The following is a 21,896-nucleotide window of genomic DNA, read 5'->3' on the forward strand; positions in this document are numbered from 1 at the left end:
GAAAGCCTGTTAAAATGCAGACACATTGAACAGTGAGGCGTTCTGTCATTACGTTCAACCTCATGATGGGCGCCTCGGCGCGGCCACGTGGAAGTCCGTCCGTGTCGCTCGTTTCCATGGCAGTCGCTCATACACAGCGTTCTATTGTGCGCCAGGGTCCCAGCTGGAGCTTGAACATCCCCTATAGTACAACAAGTCCTACTGGCTTAACAGACACTCGAACAAAGCTCCTCAAATATCTCAATTTGGTTTAATTAAATAGTGCCAGTGAGTCTGGTTTTTTTTTTTTTTTTTTTTAGTTCCCAGTGTTAACAGATGAACAGGTGTATCTGTTAAAAGCCTTCCCTGTTTTCCGTTTTGACTGAAAGGTGAATGCTTTGCAGTGTTATGAACTTTTAAATTAAGCCACAATATCGATTCAGTACATTTTTTAAATTATAGCTATACCATAACTACCGTATTTTTCGGACTATAAGTCGCATCTAAGTGTAAGTCACACGAGCCAATTAATGCACAATGAAGAGTCAAACAGATCGGACTTCTAATAGTGATAAACTCATTCCAATTCGCAGCAGAAAGATGAAAAGAGCTTATTTTTCTGTGTAGAACATCGTAGAATGATTTCCCGACCCATGTATCGATCATTCAGTGATGTTTTCGTCAACAATGACTAGAATGAAAATACTTTGTTGATGAACATTTTTTGATGACAATGATGAGCTAAAAACGTGGCTTGGGAGACTAAAACGTAATGAGATGAATGCCAGTTTTCGTTTGATGAGACGACAATGAGACGAAAATGCGACATAGTTTCTGTCGTATGTTCACAATGCGTGACATTTTCGTGTTGTTCGTGGAGTACGTCAGCTTGCATCGTAGCACTGTTTGGGTCGTGTCACTCATGTGAGATGTGCTGCGCCTCTCCCTTACTCTCCTCAGTTTACGATGTACAGTGGGGCAAATAAGTATTTAGTCACCACTAATTGTGCAAGTTCTCCCACTTAAAAATATTAGAGAGGCCTGTAATTGTCAACATGGGTAAACCTCAACCATGAGAGACAGAATGTGGAACCCCCCCCCCCCCCCCCAGAAAATCACATTGTTTGATTTTTAAAGAATTTATTTGCAAATCATGGTGGAAAATAAGTATTTGGTCAATACCAAAAGTTTATCTCAGTATTTTCTTATGTACCCTTTGTTGGCAATAACGGAGGCCACACGTTTTCTGTAACTCTTCACAAACTTTTCACACACTGTTGCTGGTATTTTGGCCCATTCCTCCATGCAGATCTCCTCTAGAGCAGTGATGTTTTGGGGCTGTCGTTGGGCAACGCGGACTTTCAACTCCCTCCACAGATTTTCTATAGGGTTGAGATCTGGAGACTGGCTAGGCCACTCCAGGACCTTGAAATGCTTCTTACGAAGCCACTCCTTTGTTGCCTTGGCTGTGTGTTTGGGATCATTGTCATGCTGAAAGACCCAGCCACGTCTCATCTTTAATGCCCTTGCAGATGGAAGGAGATTTTCACTTGAAATCTCTCGATACATGGCCCCATTCATTCTTTCCTTTACACAGATCAGTCGTCCTGGTCCCTTTGCAGAAAAACAGCCCCAAAGCATGATGTTTCCACCCCCATGCTTCACAGTGGGTATGGTGCAATTCAGTATTCTTTCTCCTCCAAACACGAGAACCTGTGTTTCTACCAAAAAGTTCTATTTTGGTTTCATCTGACCATAACACATTCTCTCAGTCCTCTTCTGGATCATCCAAATGCTCTGTAGCGAACCGCAGACCGGCCTGGACGTATACTTTCTTCAGCAGGGGGACACGTCTGGCAGTGCAGGATTTGAGTCCCTGGCGGAGCATTGTTTTACTGATAGTAACTTTTGTAACTGTGGTCCCAGCTCTCTGTAGGTCATTCACTAGGTCCTCCCATGTGGTTCTGGGATTTTTGCTCACCGTTCTTGTTATCATTTTGACGCCACGCGGTGAGGAGGGAGTTGAAAGTCCGTGTTCCCCAACGACAGCCCCAAAACATCACTGCTCTAGAAGAGATCTGCATGGAGGAATGTGCCAAAATACCAGCAACAGTGTGTGTGTGAAAAGCTTGTGAAGAGTTACAGAAACATTTGGCCTCAGTTATCGCCAACAAAGGGTACATAACAAAGTATGGATATGAACTTTTGGTATTAACCAAATACTTATTTTCCACCATGATTTGCAAATAAATTCTTTAAAAATCAAACAATGTGACTTTGTTTTTTTTCCTCCACATTCTGTCTCTCATGGTTGAGGTTTACCCATGTTGACAATTACAGGCCTCTCTAATATTTTCAAGTGGGAGAACTTGCACAATTAGTGGTTGACTAAATACTTATTTGCCCCACTGTATTTCAAGCTAGGCTGCGCTCCATCTTGCTTGTTTGGAAAAACGGTAATATTTGATTTCTTATCTTGGCAAGAGAGAATATGCAATATTGCTTTAGTCTTTAACTCATTTGCTCCCAAAAATGTATAAATACGTTCTATTTTGAATTGTTTGTTTCCCAAAAACGTATTAATCCATCTTTTACGTTTTTTTTCACATGAGACATCTCTCTCTGAAGCAACTTGGCTCCAAAGCACAACGCTCAAAATCCATTTTAAGCAATAAAACTGGCCACTGGAGGGCAGTAGCGCATTTGGTAAGAACTCATATCGGACCATGACAGGAAATGAATGAAGAGAAATACTCAGGAAACAGAAGTTGGAAGAAGTAAGAAGCGTGAGAAAAATGTGGAGAACGATGTAAAACACAAGGCACATGGCCCACACAAGTTCCCTAGGTGAATTCTGTTATGAGGTAGTGGTCACTACAAAAGAAAGATTAAAAAAAAAATCTATCTTGATGAGACTGGCGGTGATGAGGGAAAAATTTACCCCGTCTGCCACAACAGTGTCGTCATCTCAGTTCAATTGTTTAGTTATGTGTAAATAAATTGTTACTTTGCTATCAAAAGCTCTATTTGTCTTGTTGTTTATGTTATTTTGTAGAAGGAAAACATTATTCATATGTTTAGGATGTCACAAAAGCAAAAAATAGCTGTGTTAAATGAAATAAATGTCTGCTTGAAATGTATGCTTTTTTGCTCAAACTAAGCTATTTTCTAATGCTGATTTCTAAAGAATGGAAAAAGATGTGCACTAACTTTTTTTCCGACTGAAAGAAGAGAGTCTAATCTTTCTTTTGGTGGGTTCCATGTTTATATAGCAGTAGAACAAAATTTTCTGTGGGCCTTGCAAAATCAGTCAAAATCCAGTAAAACGCGTGGGAGTGAAAGAGTAAAAGGTCTGTGCTGAGTGATCTTCAGACGCTAAATGTAACTCCTAGAATTAGCATAGTCTTTGTGTTAGCATTAGCTTCAGAATGGTGAGCATCCTCTTAAAACACTGGCCAGTCTGAAGCAGAGACACTTGGCTTTCCTGGTCAGTAAGTATAGAGGATGTTAAACGCTCGGACAATTTTTTTAAACATAGATTTTGTGGCTTCTAGGTAGGGCTAATTGAAAGTAATGTACTGCTTTCCCTGCTGAGTGTGTATTATCATCACAAATTTGGCGTCCTTGTAGACGCTACAATATGGCTAGGTTCATACAGCAGGTCTAAATGCACAATTCCGATTTTTTTTTTTTTGCCGTGCCCGTTTACATATCAAGCATTAGCACTAATTCGCTGTCCGAGATGCGCTGAGCAAACTGGCCCGCACGCGCAGGAGCATCAAAACAAATGCTGGCTTTACATCATTCTTGGGTGATCGTATTTTGATTTCCAAAAAGAGGACACAAATAACAGACATGAATAATCCCCGTTTAGTCTTATATTCAAAGTTTATATGGGTTGATAGCACTCAAAAACTGTGCATACATGACACACACACACATACGGACAGTTTGCCCCGACTCTCGGCCTTGTAAGCAATCTTGAAGTATTGCTCAATCGGAGTCCAGAAAGAAAAAAATAGCATTCTCAGGCTGATTCAACCCCCCCAATTTTATTTTTTTATGACTGTTGTCAAGCCCGCCTCTTCCCTAAAAGCCGTGTTCAAGCTAGGCGGTAACGCTAATGCACAGCTATACATCGCTACCGTAGTGCCCTGTTTCTCTCACCCTTTGCTGGCGTAGTTGCTGCATTAATTCCGATTTGGGGGACTTGACAGTTCAGACTGCAGCCGCATTCTGGGAAAATGGGGCCTTGATCGGATTTGAACCACATACGAAAGTGACCTAGATCGGATTTGAAATGGCTCACTTTTAAGTTAATGCCTCACTCGAGTGGGAAAAACAAGAAAAAATTAGATTCGTGCATTAAGGCTTGCGGTCTGAACCTAGCCTATGTGCTCATACAGTGGGGCAAATAAGTATTTAGTCAACCACTAATTGTGCAAGTTCTCCCACTTGAAAATATTAGAGAGGCCTGTAATTGTCAACATGGGTAAACCTCAACCATGAGAGACAGAATGTGGGGAAAAAAACAGAAAATCACATTGTTTGATTTTTAAAGCATTTATTTGCAAATCATGGTGGAAAATAAGTATTTGGTCAATACCAAAAGTTCATCTCAATACTTTGTTTTGTACCCTTTGTTGGCAATAACGGAGGCCAACCGTTTTCTGGGATTTTTGCTCCCCGTTCTTGTTATCATTTTGACACCACGGGGTGAGATCTTGCATGGGGCCCAAGATCGAGGGAAATTATCAGTGGTCTTGTACGTCTTCCATTTTCTAATAATTGCTCCCACAGTTGATTTCTTTACATCAAGCATTTTACCTATTGCAGATTCAGTCTTCCCAGCCTGGTGCAGGTTTACAATTTTGTCTCTGGTGTCCTTCGACAGCTTTTTGGTCTTGGCCATACTGGAGTTTGGAGTGTGACTGACTGAGGTTGTGGACAGGTGTCTTTTATACCGATAGTTAGTTAAAACTGGTGCCATTAATGCAGGTAACGAGTGGAGCCTCGTTAGACCTTGTTAGAAGAAGTTAGACCTCTTTGACAGCAGAAATCTTGCTTGTTTGTAGGTGACCAAATACTTTATTTCCATTTTGGAAATAAATTCTTTAAAAATCAAACAATGTGATTTTCTGTTTTTTTTTTTTTTTTTTTTCCCGCATTCTGTCTCTCATGGTTGAGGTTTACCCATGTTGACAATTACAGGCCTCTCTATTCTTTTCAAGTAGGAAAACCTGCACAATTGGTGGTTGACTAAATACTTATTTGCCCCACTGTATATAGTCGACGTTTATTCAAAGTCGTTGGAAACCTTTATTTATTTTTGGACTAAAATGTTTGAATTTTACAGATGAAAACATTATGAGTCACTGTCAACTAAAACTAAACGAAATTTGCGTGAGATTTCGTCGTCTAAAACTAGACGAAAACATTTTGAAATGACTGAAATATGACTAACAAGTATTTTTGTCCATAAGACTAAGAAAAAAAATTAAAAGGGCTGCCAAAAACAACACTGCGATCATTGTTGTATTGCCATATCGTGAGCTCATCGATATCGTGAGCCTTGTATCGCGTAACTTATAGTAGGGTACCAAGATGTTGCTACCCCTAGAGCTTTCACACAAATCAATTTAAATTAAAGTACACTTCTAATTATAAAGGGATGGGTGGCAATCTCCTCCCTCTGCACCCAAGGTTGCTCAAGCACATTCCGTATGATTCCTTTAAGTTTATGTGCTGCCATACCATGCTACCATGCAGCCCACACATAAGTCAAAGGGTTAAGGGCAAGATTGTTAGCATCTCTGTCAAGTGGAAGGCAAGCGTTCCTGCATTCTTTGGCATAACGCAAGCATGGAAAAGAAATTAAAGCAACGAATATATAGGGCTGTTTTGATTCAGTGTGGCTCTTAAACCCCTTGCTTCCTCTTTGTGTGTTTGTTTGTGTGTCTCCTGCAGTTTATTTGCTTTACTTTCCAAGAAGCACAACAAGGTGCTGGAACAGGCAACGCAGAGTCTGAGAGGCAGACAGAGCGACAACACGGTCCTGCCCGATTATGTGAGTAATACACAGACATGCTTTGTTGTGTTTTCTAAAGCGTACCAGTTTTTCAAATTTGAAAGACCTCACACATGACATGGAACAAAACGAGTTCGCAAAGGTGGAGTTTGTAGTTCTTAAGCTGCTAGATGTCAATATAACACTCATGATTTTTCAGAAGGTCATTTTAGTAAGAGAACTTTTAAGTGCATAAAAACTTCATCTGGCCATTCGACTAGGGATCCATCGGAAATAAATGACAGCTTCAGAGAATGTTATCAGTTGATAAATCAATCAGAAATGTCAAAATAGAATAGAATAGGCCTTTATTGTCATGATACATTTGTACAATGAACTTGTGGAACATCTCCCTTTACAGCGCAGGATAAGATGAGTTAAAAAAAATTATGTGTCTTAAAAGTATAAAATCTGTATGAATTACGGCTGTCAAACGATTAAAATTTTTAATCGAGTAAATTACAGCTTAAAAATTAATTAATCGTAATTAATCGCAATTCAAACCATCTATAAAATATGCCATATTTTTCTGTAAATTATTGTTGGAATGGAAAGGTAAGACACAAGACGGATATATAAATTCCAACATACGGTACATAAGTACTGTATTTGTTAATTATAACAATAAATCAACAAGATGGCATTAACATTATTAACATTCTCTTGAAGTGATCCATGGATAGAAAGACTTGTAATTCTTTAAAGATAAATGCTAGTACGAGTTGTAGAAATTTTATATTAAAACCCCTCTTAATGTTTTCCTTTTAATAAAATTTATAAAATTTTCAATAAAAAAATTAACTAGTTGCTCACCATTGTTTATGTCAATAATTAAACCATGCTCACTCATGGTACTAACCCATAAAATCAGTTGGACCCAAGTGCCAGCAGAGGGCGACAAACACCAAAAAACAATTAACAAGTGGGCATTACACTGTACTGTCATTGTAATCTGTTTAAGCGTGGCATGTGCATTAATTACATCAAATATTTTAACGTGATTAATTTAAAAAATTAATTACTGCCCGTTAACGCGATAATTTTGATAGCCCTAAAACAAATATAACGTTAATATTGCATGTAAGTAAGTATTGCACATAGAATATTGCATGTAAATGAATATTGGACGTTGAGTGATGTGGTGTTACATATGGCTGTTCAGGGTGGAGATGGCTTCAGCAAAGAAACTGTTCCTCAGTCTGTTTGTTCTTCCTTTCAAACACCTATAGTGTCTCCTAGAAGGGAGCAGTTCAAACAGCTGGAAACCAGGATGTGAACTTTCCTTGAGGATGTTTAGAACTCTGCTCAGGCACCGGGAGGATTAGATGTCCATCAGGTAGGGGAGAGGACAGCCAATGATCCTCTGTGCTGCCTTGACTGTCTTCTGAAGCCTCTCCCTGTGTTAAGGGTGCGTGAGCAGGAAGGAATCCCAGAGCAGACCAACGGTTGAGGAGTGTAATATTTTATTGGCGAGCACAAGAATCTAGCGCAGGGGTCCCCAACCTTTTTTGCACCACGGACCGGTCTGATTTGGGTCTTTTTTTCACGGACCGGTTCTGGCAAATTTTGCACCCTCATAAAATTTTGCTCCCAAAGTTTTGTGGCGGTGAAAAAAGCCCTCTTTTATATTCAGTTGGACTGTCAATGTTATCCAGTGGTGCTAAAAAACTATTTACATCATAAACATACATGTGCAACACGGAAATGGCGTAAATTAATGCTTAACGACACGGAGAAGTCCTTAAGTGAGAGAGCTATGTGCAGTCGTTGTGTGCACCTAACATGGCAAACGTAAGTTAGTATTCCTTTCTTTAAAGAAAGTTTGAAGTATGTACTTTGGAATCGCTACATTTTTAACGTCACGCGCGTGCCAAATTTGTCAGAACACCGGCAATGTGTGGCAGAAAAATACAGCAAATATAAAATAACATTTGCTTTTAGCCCCGCCGTGTTAAGTGCAGGGAAAAAAATACAACTCAGCCGCTGAATCAGTGGGAGGCCTGAGTTTGTTTCTTTGAGACGAGATGGTCCCGAGATGGGAGTGAGAGAAGCTAGCATCACAAATACACGATGTTGGAAATTGTAGCATCGTTTTCAGTGCGCTCCTAGCGATGTCAGGATATTCCGAAATGACTTTAATCCAGAACTTCGGTAGAGTTGTTGTCTCAAATGTACGTTGAAGGTCTACGTGATTTGCGATCTCTACAAGCTGATATTCCTGTTGCACAGACATGCTCGAATCACTCGGTTTATTCACATACGGGTCACGAATTCACTCCGTCGCAGTTCGTGGGTCTTTAGTGATTGGGAAGTAGCATAAATTTTGTTTTCTTCGAGGTTGTAGGCACATCTTCTGGCTCGTCAGGTTCCCTTTTCCCCGTAAAAAGTCTGTCCAAAGACGTCTGTTATTCAGTCATTCTAGTTTGGGGGGCAATTATTTCCGCGAAGAAATGTGATTGGCGACGACCTAGGTCATACGTTATTATCGAGGCCAAGCGCACATAGATGTACAAAACAAGATTTAGTGCTAACAGCCCAATCAATGCATTTCTATGACGACCTCCTATTCTGTAGTTGTATATCTAGAGTAGACAGGGATATTGGTGTGTTAAGCGGCACAGGCCAAAGTCAATCGGCCAGAATGCAGTCATTAATAAATTATTCATTATTTCTGCCACGGACCGGTACCGGTCCGCGGCCCGGCTGTTGGGGACCCCTGATCTAACGGGTGTAGATCGCTCTGCTCGGGGAAGGTGAGCCGACGTAAAATTACACCTGAAGGGTGGACCCTCTCCACACACTCGCCGTTGATGTACAGGGGCGGCGGATCGGTTCTGTTTCTCCTGATGTCCATGATGACCTCTTTGGTTTTGATGGTATTTAGGGCCAGGTTGTTGTCTGAGCACCAGCCTGAGAGTTTGCGAACTTCCTCTCTCGAGGCTTCCTCATCTCCTTGTGAGATCAGTCCAGCCACTGTGGTGTCATTCACAAACTTGACGATGGCGTTGCTCCTATGAATTGGACTGCAGTCGTTGGTATAGAGGCAGTACAGGAGGGGGCTCAGCACACAGCCCTGTTTTGAGCCGGTGCTCAGTGTGCGGGTGGAAGAATGGTGGGGGCCAAGTCTCACAGTCTGGGGTCTGTTGGACAAGAAGCTCTTAATCCAGGAGCATGTGGGGGGGGGCAGAATGTCCAGTTTTGTAAGGAGAATGTCCGGGATGATGGTGTGTGGAATGCTGAACTATAATCCACAAAGAGCATCCTGGCGTAGCTGTGCTGCTCTTCCAGGTCACTGTGGAAAAACTTTGGATTAAAAAAATTGAGTGGATCAGTATCAATTCCAAACATTAGGAGAAGACTTTAAGGCAGAATGGGAGAGTCATTGAACTAGTGAAGAAATATCGAAAACGATCCAAAACACATGGAATGGGAAAATATGCGGACATGACGGCTTGCCTATTGAATGTTATAAAACGGGCCAGGAGGCTCATTGCGTTATTCTGGAAGAAAATGGACACATCCCCAATAAATCAATAGATTAAGGAAAAGACTATTAGACTATTATTAACTATTACGTTGGAAAAACTAACTTGTGTGGTAAGAGGGAAGGCAGACGATTTCGAACAAATGTGGAAATCTTTACTGGACTTTATAGACAAGTAGGGTGCACAACCACCTAATGTGTGAAGTTATTTAACTTGTGGATTTTTTTTGGTTTGTGTTATTTTTTGGTTGTTTTGTTTCATTTTAGTTTAGTTTTGGTTTTTGTTTTTTAGGTTGGGTTGGGTTGGTTTTGTTTTGTTTTTTTGGGGGGGGGTTTCTTTAGGTTTTGTTTTGATTTTTTGGGGGGTTTGGGTTTTGGTTTTCCTCAATTTATTCTCATGTCGTCATAAAGTGTGTATGATCAATGACAATATTTCGGACAAAAAATACAATTAGAAAAAAAATGTCATCCAGTTTATGACAAAAGTATGACAAAGTGTTGTTTTTTTTTTAACGTATCTGTGTTTGTTGGGCCAAAATTAGGCTAAAATCCTTACTTTAAGCTCAGCTCAAGTCTTTATTTACGTGCCTAGCTTGTTCACTTTCAAATTGTACCAAATCGCCCATCTAGAATCATTACACACCCACCATGTGCAAAAGGCTAACAACAACTTTGGTAACTTTTTGAAGCCTTAGGTAACTTGTTGAAGCCTATTTGGAAATTATGTCACACTGTAAATGTGACGTGAATCGATGCGGGTGTTTTAAACATCAACACCAGTGACGTGAGTGCCACTCATCTGACAGATGACTTTGAAGGAGCATGTGTTTTCATATTCAGTGTTTAATAAATTCAATAAAAGTAATTTAATTAAAATACAGTGCTCATGCTGAATTCTTGTTGGAGTCGGTGCATCAATAGAAAAATGAATGAGACAGCCGTTGTTGGTCAGCATTGCCTGGTAATGACGCTCGCACGCCTAACTCGCAGGCAAGTCCCTACAAATTTTCAAACTATGACGTTTGAACATTTTGTACAACGCAACTAAAAACAGGATACAATGATTTTCAGTTCCTTTTGAACTTAATTGATTACGGTACAAAGGCAAGCTATCAAAAGTTAAATCAACTTTAATCCTATAATTTTTTACTGCTAATATTCACTCATATTGAACTTGATGACTCAAAAAGCTAACCTATTAACAACTCTCAATAATCATTTAGGACCATAGTAAACTAATTGTTGAAGCTTTGTAGGTGGGATACTTTCCAACAGGGTTTGTACAGGTCCTTGAAATTCTTAAATTCTTGGATTTTTCTGTCCTGATTTTAAGGTTTGAAAAATGCTTGAATTTTGCGTAAAGTCCTTGAAAATGCTTGCAAGTGTTAGACGCACAATATTTCTCAGCACCTTGTCTATAAATATGAAAATTTAAAAAATCAAATAAATTTGCCTTATTGCTGCTACATGCTCGTTCTGAAGTTGCTTTTCCTTGCTGTCCCGCATCACATCAAGTACAGCGCAATTGAGCCTGTGCATGAGTAGTTTGGAGTTTGATAAAGTGAACAGGATACAAATTGAGTAGTCTTTAAATGCATACATATGCATTTGCTGTGGTTTATTACAATATTTTTATCGCACGACCATTTCATTTTTTTCCGCAACATCCACACCCCTTCTGCCAGTCGCCGTTTAATCTGGCCGGAGCTACTTCGCTCAGCTTCATCGCCGCTAGGACTCTGCCTACTTGCCTGGTTCTTGATCGACTCCCCTTGTTACACAAAAAAACAGGGAGTCTTGTTTTAAAGGGAACCTCAGACTTAGACTTGTAGGCTCTAATAAGCTATTATTGTTGTCTTTTACTAAAATATGTTATTAGAAACACATAAAATATTTCCATTGATTTAAAAATCTATAATATTTAGTACATGTTTTGAACTACGGAGGGCGCCATGTTTTATGCGTGCAATGGACGCTCGGTGAGAGGATGTAGTTTTTCACTGTCACTAGACCAGTGCGTCTCAATTATTTTCTGTTACGCCCCCCAAGGAAGACGTAAAGTTTCGCGCCCCCCCAAACTCTGCCACCACTGTAAATAGTATCATTTGTTTATAAAATTACTATTATAAATACGCATCTGCCTAACATTGTGTCCTTTTTTTTCTAATAAAGAAAAAAAGTAACATAGATCAACTTATAATAAAGTATAACTTTATTAACATTGTTTTGTTTGTAACAGAGAAGACTTGACGCGCATCAATTTGCCTGAATTTAAAAAAAAGTCACATCCAAACTGTAAAAATACACTCAAGGTACATTTTTGACCATTTGATACAGAAAAATAAAATGTAATAAAATCAGTAAATAATAACAAATTAAAATTGATCAGAAACATTCACTCATGAGGACAATATGCCAAAAAATTTGACCGAAAAAACAAAACTGAATAAATGAAAAAAAGTGTCCTTGGACAGAAGGACAGTTTTTATTTTTGCTGCTCACAGTATTTACCTCCTTTGCAATGGTGTGGAGTTATTTTGCAATGAGCATGCTAACAATGCTCTCTGGTTTACTGATATACACTGACAAAGCAGGACGATTGTTGGCAATATTCGGCACGTTTTCACTGAAAAACAATCGAGCGGCTTATCAATGAGATTGGGGTCTAATGTCTTTAAGTGGCGTCTTAATTGATTTGGCTTCTGGCTGTCCGCTATAATTATTTTTAGACACAGTAAACAGTGGTCTCTCCTCATCACCCACTGTATTAAAAGTCAAAGCTTTAAAAGGCAAACGGCACGAAAAAAGCGCATTCCCGGCGGCCAAGGTAGAACCGCAGGTGAGGGCGGTCGTCGTGACGATCCCAAGCCAAAAATGGCACTTCTCGGGCGGCGACGTGAGAACTGGACAAGACAGTGGGTCGCTCCGTGAGTGAGTTCGGTCGGAAAACGGCTTCCGAAAACGGCGGCGGCACACTGCTCTTCATATCTGTTTTCTGTGTGTGCTGAGTGCTCTTCCTTAGTTCAAAAAATACTGCGCGCACTCTGAAAATGAGAGCGCCACTGCCACCCACTGAGTGGATGTGCAAGTACACTTTATTCCAGTACGGCAAAAAAAAAAAAAAAAAAAAAAAAAAGCATCTTCCCCGAGGTCACATGCGGCCCCCCTGGCATCGCTCGGCGCGCCCCACTATTTGAGAAGTACTGCACTAGACGAACACTACCGGTGTTCTGCAATTCCTTCTTACGTGGCGAGACATCCAACACATGCGCACATCGGTTAAAAGTGGCAAGTACTTACTATTTGTGTTTTTATTGAGTCTTTTATTACCTTTAAGTGCCTCAAAAACACTTTTTGCATGTGTTTCCCTCATACTTTTAAGCATTGTGTTTTCTTATGATAGCTTTAGGCAGATTGTTGATCTGTTAACCACATTAATCACGTAGCGTATTTAAACCACGCTTATTTGATAGTACTAGGTTTGAATATTTTCTTCTGGCATCTTTAGTATGTTCTGTCTGTATGCACCTAAACAAAATAAGCTGAAAGCGCACGGTAGTACTTTGGGTGACAAATTCGCCTTCTTGTAGTTGTTAACCCGGTGTAGGATATTTTGGCAGAACACCGGTTTTGTCCTACTCTCTTCTCATCCCGTCTTTCCTGCTCATTTTGCTTTTGCTGCTCTTTTTGTGAAATACCGACAGTGCTGTCAAGCTCATTAATGTTCCTCTCGTGTACAAATTGGAAGGGCTGAACAGATGATATGTTTACGTCGCTTGAGTCATACTCTGGAAGCCCGGCAGCGAAACTCAGTGATCTCACCGCCCTGCCATATCAACAACTATGGCAACCTACTCGTTAAACTAATTTTACAAATTGTTTAAAAACAAAAACATCAAGAGGGGTTTTAATATCAAATTATTTTTACTCATAATGTTTATTTTTTAAGAACAACAAGTCTTTCTATCCGTGGTTCCCTTTAAGGAGTAGGAGAGTCTTGTTATAGTCTTGTAAAGAGTTTTACTACTTTCGGCGAGAACGGAATAGTTTGTTGTTGGTGTGAACTACAGTTCCACACAAACGTATATCGAGATATCATGTAGCTCAGCAATTGGAGGCGTGAGAGCCATTTTTCCAGTGTCCCAAACTTAAAGCACATTTATCAAGGTTTCCTCGGTCTTGACCTATGTGTCTCCGTCTACCGAACGGCGTGCTATTACTACACCAGCACCTCTGCTATGGGACGCGTTTAGAGTTTGCCACAAAATGCTCACTGCCGCCAGGATTAAATTTCTCAAGCTTCTGGGGTGGGAGAAAATTTTGGAAGACGTGTGCGTACTTGTAAGAAGGCACCATATTTTATTTACTAACATAACTTGAAAATTGGTTTCGAAAAGCCCTAAAAAGTGCTTGAATTTGGGCTTGAAAAATATGTTCTAAGCCTGTTCCAAATGTTATTTGATTTACTAATACAGTTGTTAAAAAGTCTTGCTCTCTGTTGCACTCGGCGCACCCAGAGAAGCTTGTCGCTACGTGCCTGTTCTGATTCAAACACATAGAAGAAAATGCCTTTAAACTCATAGAACAGCTTATTAAATTATTGAGCACTTATTCCAATTCTTTGTAAAGCACATTAATATCAAAGACTGCATTTATGCTAACATAATATAGAACGGGGATTTTCAAAGGGTGAGGCAAGATCCAATTTAGCTTCTTTGAAAGAGAAAGCAAAGGTTAGAGGGATTTTTGTTTCTCTTGCCACTTTAGATTCCACAGCATTTCAATATTAAAAGTGCCTCAGTATCATTTTTCGTAATTAACAAAAAAAACAAACAAACAAAAAAAAAAAAAGGACCCGTTGCTGCAAGCGTGGTGGTAAAGCTGTAAGAAGTTTTAATACAACCAACCTAATCAAGCATTTAGCGAAATACCACCACAAACAATATAAGAAGTATGTTAAGAAAACCGAATACAAAAAGAAAGGTCCTACGCAACTAACAGTGGCAGAAACTTTTGCTATGCGTGACAAACTGGCACTCGACAGTCCCAAAGCCCAGGAAATAACAAGAGTCATTGCCGAAGAATTCATTCTGGATGACGAGCCATTATCTCTCGTGAGTAAAGACGCACTATCCAACACTTAGAACCACGGTACAACATGCCCAGCCGTCATTACATCCTTGAGCGATTCGGCCGTGGAAGATTCGAGAACAATTCACAAACATCCGAATTCCGATTATTGAAATATGTCAAGTAAAGCGGAACTAATACACAGCGTGGTCTTCGGGACGCAATGAGAAACAGACCGCATTGCGTCCCGAGAGTAAACATCATGCTTGTCATAGACCCGGGTAATGCCAATGCTCAACTCACGGCTTTAGCTCAACTCATGCCGCCGGATAAAAAACACAAGAATACCTGACTGCTGCTGACAGCCGCTACAAACTACATCAACATCGTTTTACTGTAGATAATAGATATCATATGTATATAGAACTAGATGCAAAATGACAGACTCGATGGCGTTAGCAACATTGAAGTATTGAGAACTAGTTGCGTTAGTAAACAGCCGCCATCTTAATGCAGACTTCCCTAGTAGGCTGTTGTGAACCTTCCAAGCGAACCTAATTAACTTTTTATCTAAAATACTCCGAAATCGGCAAAATCATGACTAGAATCTATCTTCAAAACAGTTTTAAAACTTTCACATGTCGAAAGTAGACAGAAGGGAAATTATGGAATAACGGGAGCAATTTTAACAACTTTAACAGTTGATTCGCAAAATTAAATGAACTGAATGTAGTTTAAAGCTGCTGATACAGAATGGGGACTTGAGTATTTTATTTATTGTTTTAAAATGTTAACTTGATTCTGAAATAGTCGTTTATTCAAACCTGAGAGGCTTTTTATACAATTTTTGTATCTAATGCACGAAACATTAAAAGCATCTAATAGCTTGTGGGGTTTGTGGGATTTTCCACTGAGGTTGTTTGTGTGTTTTGCTTTTTTAAGACAGTTTACAATATTATTTGCACGTTTTACTGACTGACTATGCCATTTCTGTTTGTTATTTATAATGTTTTGTGTTTGTCACTGAATAAACAGGTCAGTTTCTTGTTACCAACCGTTCTGTGTTATTCAAACTCACCTAATTCAGCTGGCTAATTGTTATCAAGAGTACTAAAACCTTTTTCAACATGAGTTTGACAACTAAGTAAGGAGGCTAAATAACTTTAAACTTTAACACATGCTCAGATAGGCCGGTATCGGTATCGGATCGGAAGTGCAAAACAATATCGGTATTGCAAGTGCAAAAATCTGGATCGGGACATCCCTAATGCTAATACACCTCTACCTTCAGGTTTGCCTGTCTAGGTCCTACTCCGACTGTCACATGAGATTTGCATAGCCCTTCTCTTAAGTGTGTTTATCATTTGTGTTTGTATGAGGGGTGTGTGACATGTATGAAGAGGCCCTTAGGTGTCTGGGGAAACATGAGTGCATGTGAGTGCTCCTTCAAGCATGCAGCGGCTGTCTGATGAGGCCCCTTTTGCAAACACACATCAGTGCGTGCATATTCTATAGAAAATGCAATTATACAGTTATGTTTTGAGGCTTGCTTCCTTTCCTATAGGGGCTCTGTTTTATTTAAGAGCTAGTAGACATATATATAGGCGTATAATTCTGTCATATCTGCTACATTGGAGTGCATCCATGCTGAATCTAACAGCAACAACAACAGCAAATAACAAGCGACACACAGTAAGGTCAGAGTGTTAATGTCTGAACATCACAGCTTATTATCCAAAGACTGTCAACTAGCTTTTTTGCTCACGGGCACCCACAGGATTTTCCCCTGTGGTCTTTCATGGGAATTTTGCCACAAGGATTTTTTTTTCACTCTTCCTTGAATAGCGTGTGACATAAAGTCTGGGTCAGAGAACTGGTCAGTGTCTTTGATAGCACTGTTGTGCTTGACTTTAGACTATACTAACTCAACGTGACATTGGTTCCCATGTCTGGCAGGGCTCTAGTTTACTGTTATTGACATTTGGCAATAAAAAGAGACTGTAATGTATTGTTTATGTCCATGTGCACTCACATAGACACACACATATATACGTAGCCTTTATCGGTTCATTTCTTGTAAGCAAGCTGAGCCCAGGTGTGTTTTGCCTGAAGTGGAAAATGCGACCTTCCACACTTACATGTATTGTTAGCGAAGTTGTATAGCGGAAGCTTTGTTATGCCACCACATAAGTGTACCAATGATTGTTTGGCAGTTATGGTTTCCCTTGGAAGGCCATCGTGACTGTCAAAACATATAAAGTAAATATATGAGGGGCTCAAATTATATGAGAGACCAGTAAAAACTTTTTGTTGAAAATATAGTGTATTTATTTGAAATTGGGGATTGGTATGAAAAAATAGCTTGCTACTTTTCAACATTTTTAAAGTGGCAGAAATCTGCAATTTTAGTATTTTAGCTAGATATGAAGAAGGGAATGGGTGATGTCTATAGGTGGGTAGAGTTGCCAAAGATTTTACTCAAGTAAGGTTAGGGTTAGGGTTGTTCCGATCATGTTTTTTTGCTCCCGATCCGATCGTTTTAGTTGGAGTATCTGCCGATCCCGATATTTCCCAATCCGACTGCTTTTTTTTTTTTTTTTTTTTGCTCCCGATTCAATTCCAATCATTCCCGATAATTTTTCCCGATCATATACATTTCGCTGACGAATATATACATTCAACATACAGTACATAAGTACTGTATTTGTTTATTATGACAATAAATCCTCAAGATGGCACTTACATTATTAACATTCTTTCTGTGAGAGGGATCCATGGATAGAAAGACTTGTGACTTTGTATATTGTGACTAAATATTGCCATCTAGTGTATTTGTTGAGCTTTCAGTAAATGATACTGCAGCCATGCCCAAATATATGATGGGAAGTGGAACCATGACTGTGCGTAGTGCTACCAATTGATATATCTTCTCTGCGTTGGGAAATAACATCAGGTGTTAAGAAAAAGATCATTTGCTACCTTGCTTCCCCACATTGCTTCCCATGATATTTCTAATCGTAAGGAGAGGGATTGTAAGGCTTTAGCCAATTTAAAGAAGGCTCCAAAGGCTGCCAAAATTCACTCTACTCATTTTACGCTGCCTTTTGTTTCTTTATATAGGTAAAACGGCGCCATTACAGATTGAGCGCAACAATGCCTGAGTGAGTCGTGCAGCGCATGCATTAATTGCGTTAAATATTTTAATGTGATACATTTTTTTAAAAATTAATTACCGCCGTTATCGGGATAAATTTGATAACCCTACCTTAAGCCTAAACTAAAAACTCTGGATGAGTGTAACATATTAAGTCTGTAAGGTTAAATACAATTAGAAAACGATTTAATTAAAAAAATATATGTATATATTAAAAAAAGGCATGGCCGATATTTTTTTGCCGATTCCGATACTTTGAAAATGACGTGATCGGACCGGATCAATCGGGATGCCGATCGATCGGGACATCTCTAGTTAGCGTTACTTCAAAATAATATTACTCAAGTAAAAGTAGTCGTCCAAAAATTTACTGAAGTACTAATAAAAAAAGTATTTAGTGAAAAGAAAACTCGGGTAATGAGTAACTGCTTACAATGTCTGATTGTTGTTGTTTGGTTTTTTTTTTTTTTTTTTTTTTTTTTTTTTTTGTGGGTCATTAAAAAGCATTAAAAGTCATTGAATGGGTTTTAATCAAAATTCAGGCCTTTACAAGCATTAAATGTTTGAAGCATTAAAAATTATGCAAACTTTACTTTTGTTTGTTTTTGTTTTTGTTAGCTTTTTTTTACATTGTTTGAGTTGTCTGATATTATCGGGTAGCTGGGATAAAAGAACATTAGATCTTTACGGGATAAGAGAACCGTTACTATCTGCCGATAAACGCATTTTAAAATGACATTGGATAATATCGACATTGGTTTTTCATTTTGGGCCAATATGCATGTTGCCTTCAAAGTGAATGGAGAAGCCTTCTGCCTTTGTATAAGGCTTTGTCACAGCTTAGCACAGCCGTTATGCTTATGGAACATTAGATCAGTCAGGATCAGTCTCCAAACTAAGTTGCGTGGGATTTGTTATGTGAAAAGACTATTTGTGTCCATGCTGCAAAAATTAAATGAACAATAAATGATTGAAAAATAATGTATTATGAACTCATGACACACCTCATTTACTGTACTGAAGCTCTGTGCCTTTGCTGTTATTTTGAGCCAGAAGCACTGTGAGCCAAATGTGATATGGCAATGCCTTATTGGCACTTGCACTTCTCCCAAATAATTGCTATTTGCACTATTTTGATTCCAGCAATAATTATAGTGGTGCAGTATAATCAATTTTCCCACAATTTCAGTTGAAGTTGTTCTTTAGTTTTCATAGAATGCTTATTGGAAAACTTTGAAGTTGTTGCATTTACCATTATTAAAGTATCCAGTGGGGAATCACAGTACAATTAGACATAATATGTACCGTATCGGCCCGAATATAAGACGGCCCTGATTATAAGACGACCCCCTCTTTTTCAAGGCTCAAGTTTGAAATAAGACTTTTTGAACACCAAATTAATTTTTACACAGAAAATAATTTCATTACATCCGAAACAAATGATTATAACAATATATTTGAAAGAAAAAGCATGTTATTTTGCCTCATTCAAATCTTAATATCTGAACATTTAAATATGTAAACTAAAGTGCAATCACATTGGTAAATGAATGGCTTCTGGTTTTTGGAATGTAAATAAACCAATCTATTGTGATAAAACAACAAAATTGCAATAACCGCATTAACCATCAAAGTGAAGTCTAACTGTAACTGTAGTCTTGAAACAATTTTGAATAAGGAAAAACATTGCAATAAAAAATTGCAAACTGGTTAAACTTGAGAGAAGCTGAGATCTGTCAAGACAGAACATCGCTTCAATGATATCTGGCGTCATCTAGCGTCGTGAATGGGTATAATGTCGAGACCGCGAATATAAGATGACCCCCTCTTTTTCAGTCTTATTTCAATGCAAAAAACACCGTCTTATATTCGGGCCAATACGGTATATTCCATGACCATATATATCAGTATCGGATTTTTGGAGTTGGATAATATCGGGATATATCGGTTAAAAAAGTTTTTAGCGGACAACTCTACTTACACTTACTGTGTGTGAAACTGCAGTAGGGCATGGGAATTAAATTAAATTAAAGTGGCATTAAAAAACATTAAAGGAGATTTGCTGATACAATTCAATTCAATTTTATTTGTATAGCCCTGGATCACAACAACATTGTCTCAAAGGGCTTTGCAGAGACAATATGATACACAATCAGAAACAGCAAATGAAGCAACAAAGATGAATAAATAAATTCAAGTCCTGGGTATCCCCCATCCTTAGACCCTCCATGTCGGCAAGGAAAAACTCCCAAAATTCCAGAGCCTTCGGGAGAAAATGAGAAACCTTGGGGAGTACCACAGTCAGGAGAGATCCACTCCCAGGACGGATAGACAGGAAGCCCCAGGACCGCTAACGGGAATTAGCAGGTGAAGTTACAGTCTGTAAAGATGAAGTGGAGTAAAGGAACAAGAAGAGGTCCATCTAGCCAGATGAGACGGGGGTAGAAACGAGGACGTCCATCCAGCTTGGGGTCCGGACAGTCAGGAGGCTGCAGCTGAAAAATAGCCCCTCCCCAGAGGGGAGGGGGGAAAGGGGACACCGGATGACTAGTGATGAAGAGACTAGACAACTAGATATTAACATTGGAAAATAGAAATAAAGTAAGATAAGTGGTAGGTAGAGTGAGAAAAAGGAGATAGAACTCAGTGGCTGTACTTCCCCCAGCTTTATAGCTTCTAGTGCAGCTTAGACTAAACTTTGAGTCTACTCCGACTTCAACTAGCCTGACCATAAGCTTTGTTGAATAGGAATGTTTTTAATCTAATCTTAAATGTGCAGACTGTCTCGGCTTCTTTAATATTAGCTGGAAGCTGATTCCATAAAACGGGCTTGGTGGCTAAAGGCTCTAGCTCCGACAGTACTTTTAGAAACCCTGGGAACTACCAGTAGACCTGCATTCTGAGAGCGGAGTGTTCTGTTGGGGCGGTATGGAACCAGAGCATCGGTGAGATAAGATGGCCCCAACCCATTAGTGGTCTTAAATGTAAGAAGAAGGATTTTAAATCTAATTCTAAACTCGACTGGAAGCCAGTGAAGGGCCTGGAGCACAGGGGTGATGTGCTCTCTTCTATTGGTTCCTGTTAAAAGTCTTGCTGCTACGTTTTGGACAAGCTGAAGACATTTTAGAGAACTTTTAGGACAAGCTGCAGGTAGGGAGTTACAGTAATCCAATCTCGATGCCTGTAGAAACCCTGGGGAAAAAAAGGTATATTTTTTCCTCAGCGCGCCATCTATTGAACCGTTAATTTTTAAACCGTACCGTAGACTTCACCATCAGTTGACAAGACAGCTCCCGCAAACATTGCACCACGCCGACCCAGCTTTCACTTTGATAAACACGCACTGCGTTCAAACGCCGGATTTTGGTGGAAAAAAGATTAATGTTTTACTGCATAAGAGCAGGCAGGTGTGTCTCGATTTGCCTCGATTTAGTCGAGGATTTAAGGTAATTTTTATATAAAAGAGCCCCATGCATGCACTTTGAAACGTGAAAAAAAAATGCAAGGGAAAAGTTTAGCCTATCTTTAGCTTGAAATATTTATGTAACATGAATGATAATTGCCCGTTTTTTGCTTTTAAGAATCTAGACTGTTCTATGTTCATATCTTTAGAAATTCTGGAATGTACGCATTTATTTACAAGAATTTTCAACTTAAAAAGCTCTTTGTTTTGTGATGGCCGCGGATCGGCCCCGTGTCCCGTTAACTGATAGTGAAGTTTATGACCGTACTATAACCAATTACATGATTGTATTCAGGCAAAAAATACACAAAAACATTGAATTCCAACAAAAAAATCTCCAGAATGATAGGCTGAGTGCCCTCTAGTGGGGAAATATTTATTTTTAAACAGTGTTATAACCTACCGTAATTTCCCGAATATAACGCGCACTTTTTTCCCTCAAAATCAACTTGTAGAATCATGGTGCGCATTATAAACGGGTACATGGATGGAGACAGAAATATATATATATTATATATATATATTAACCGATTTTTTAAATTGACACAGCCATGTTGTGTTGAAGAAACGTATGCGGCGACCCGTTGCCGACCATTACGGTACGTGACGTCACCATTTTGTTTCGGTAATACTTCACTCTAATCGGCTGAATGATTTCGTCTGTGTTAAATTCTGCTTT

General features: G+C 39.2%; 1 protein-coding gene across 2 annotated transcripts in view; it reads left to right on the top strand.

Moving 5' to 3' along the window:
* Positions 1-21,896, top strand: part of dym (dymeclin) — a 145,053-nt gene that overhangs the window by 62,995 nt on the left and 60,162 nt on the right. For both annotated transcript variants that reach the window (XM_057818417.1, XM_057818416.1), the window contains exon 14: positions 5,947-6,046. In XM_057818417.1, coding sequence (XP_057674400.1) covers positions 5,947-6,046 — 100 coding nt within the window. The remainder of the gene's footprint in view (positions 1-5,946; positions 6,047-21,896) is intronic.

The sequence above is a fragment of the Corythoichthys intestinalis genome, chromosome 17, assembly GCF_030265065.1.
Source record: "Corythoichthys intestinalis isolate RoL2023-P3 chromosome 17, ASM3026506v1, whole genome shotgun sequence".
Taxonomy (NCBI): domain Eukaryota; kingdom Metazoa; phylum Chordata; class Actinopteri; order Syngnathiformes; family Syngnathidae; genus Corythoichthys; species Corythoichthys intestinalis.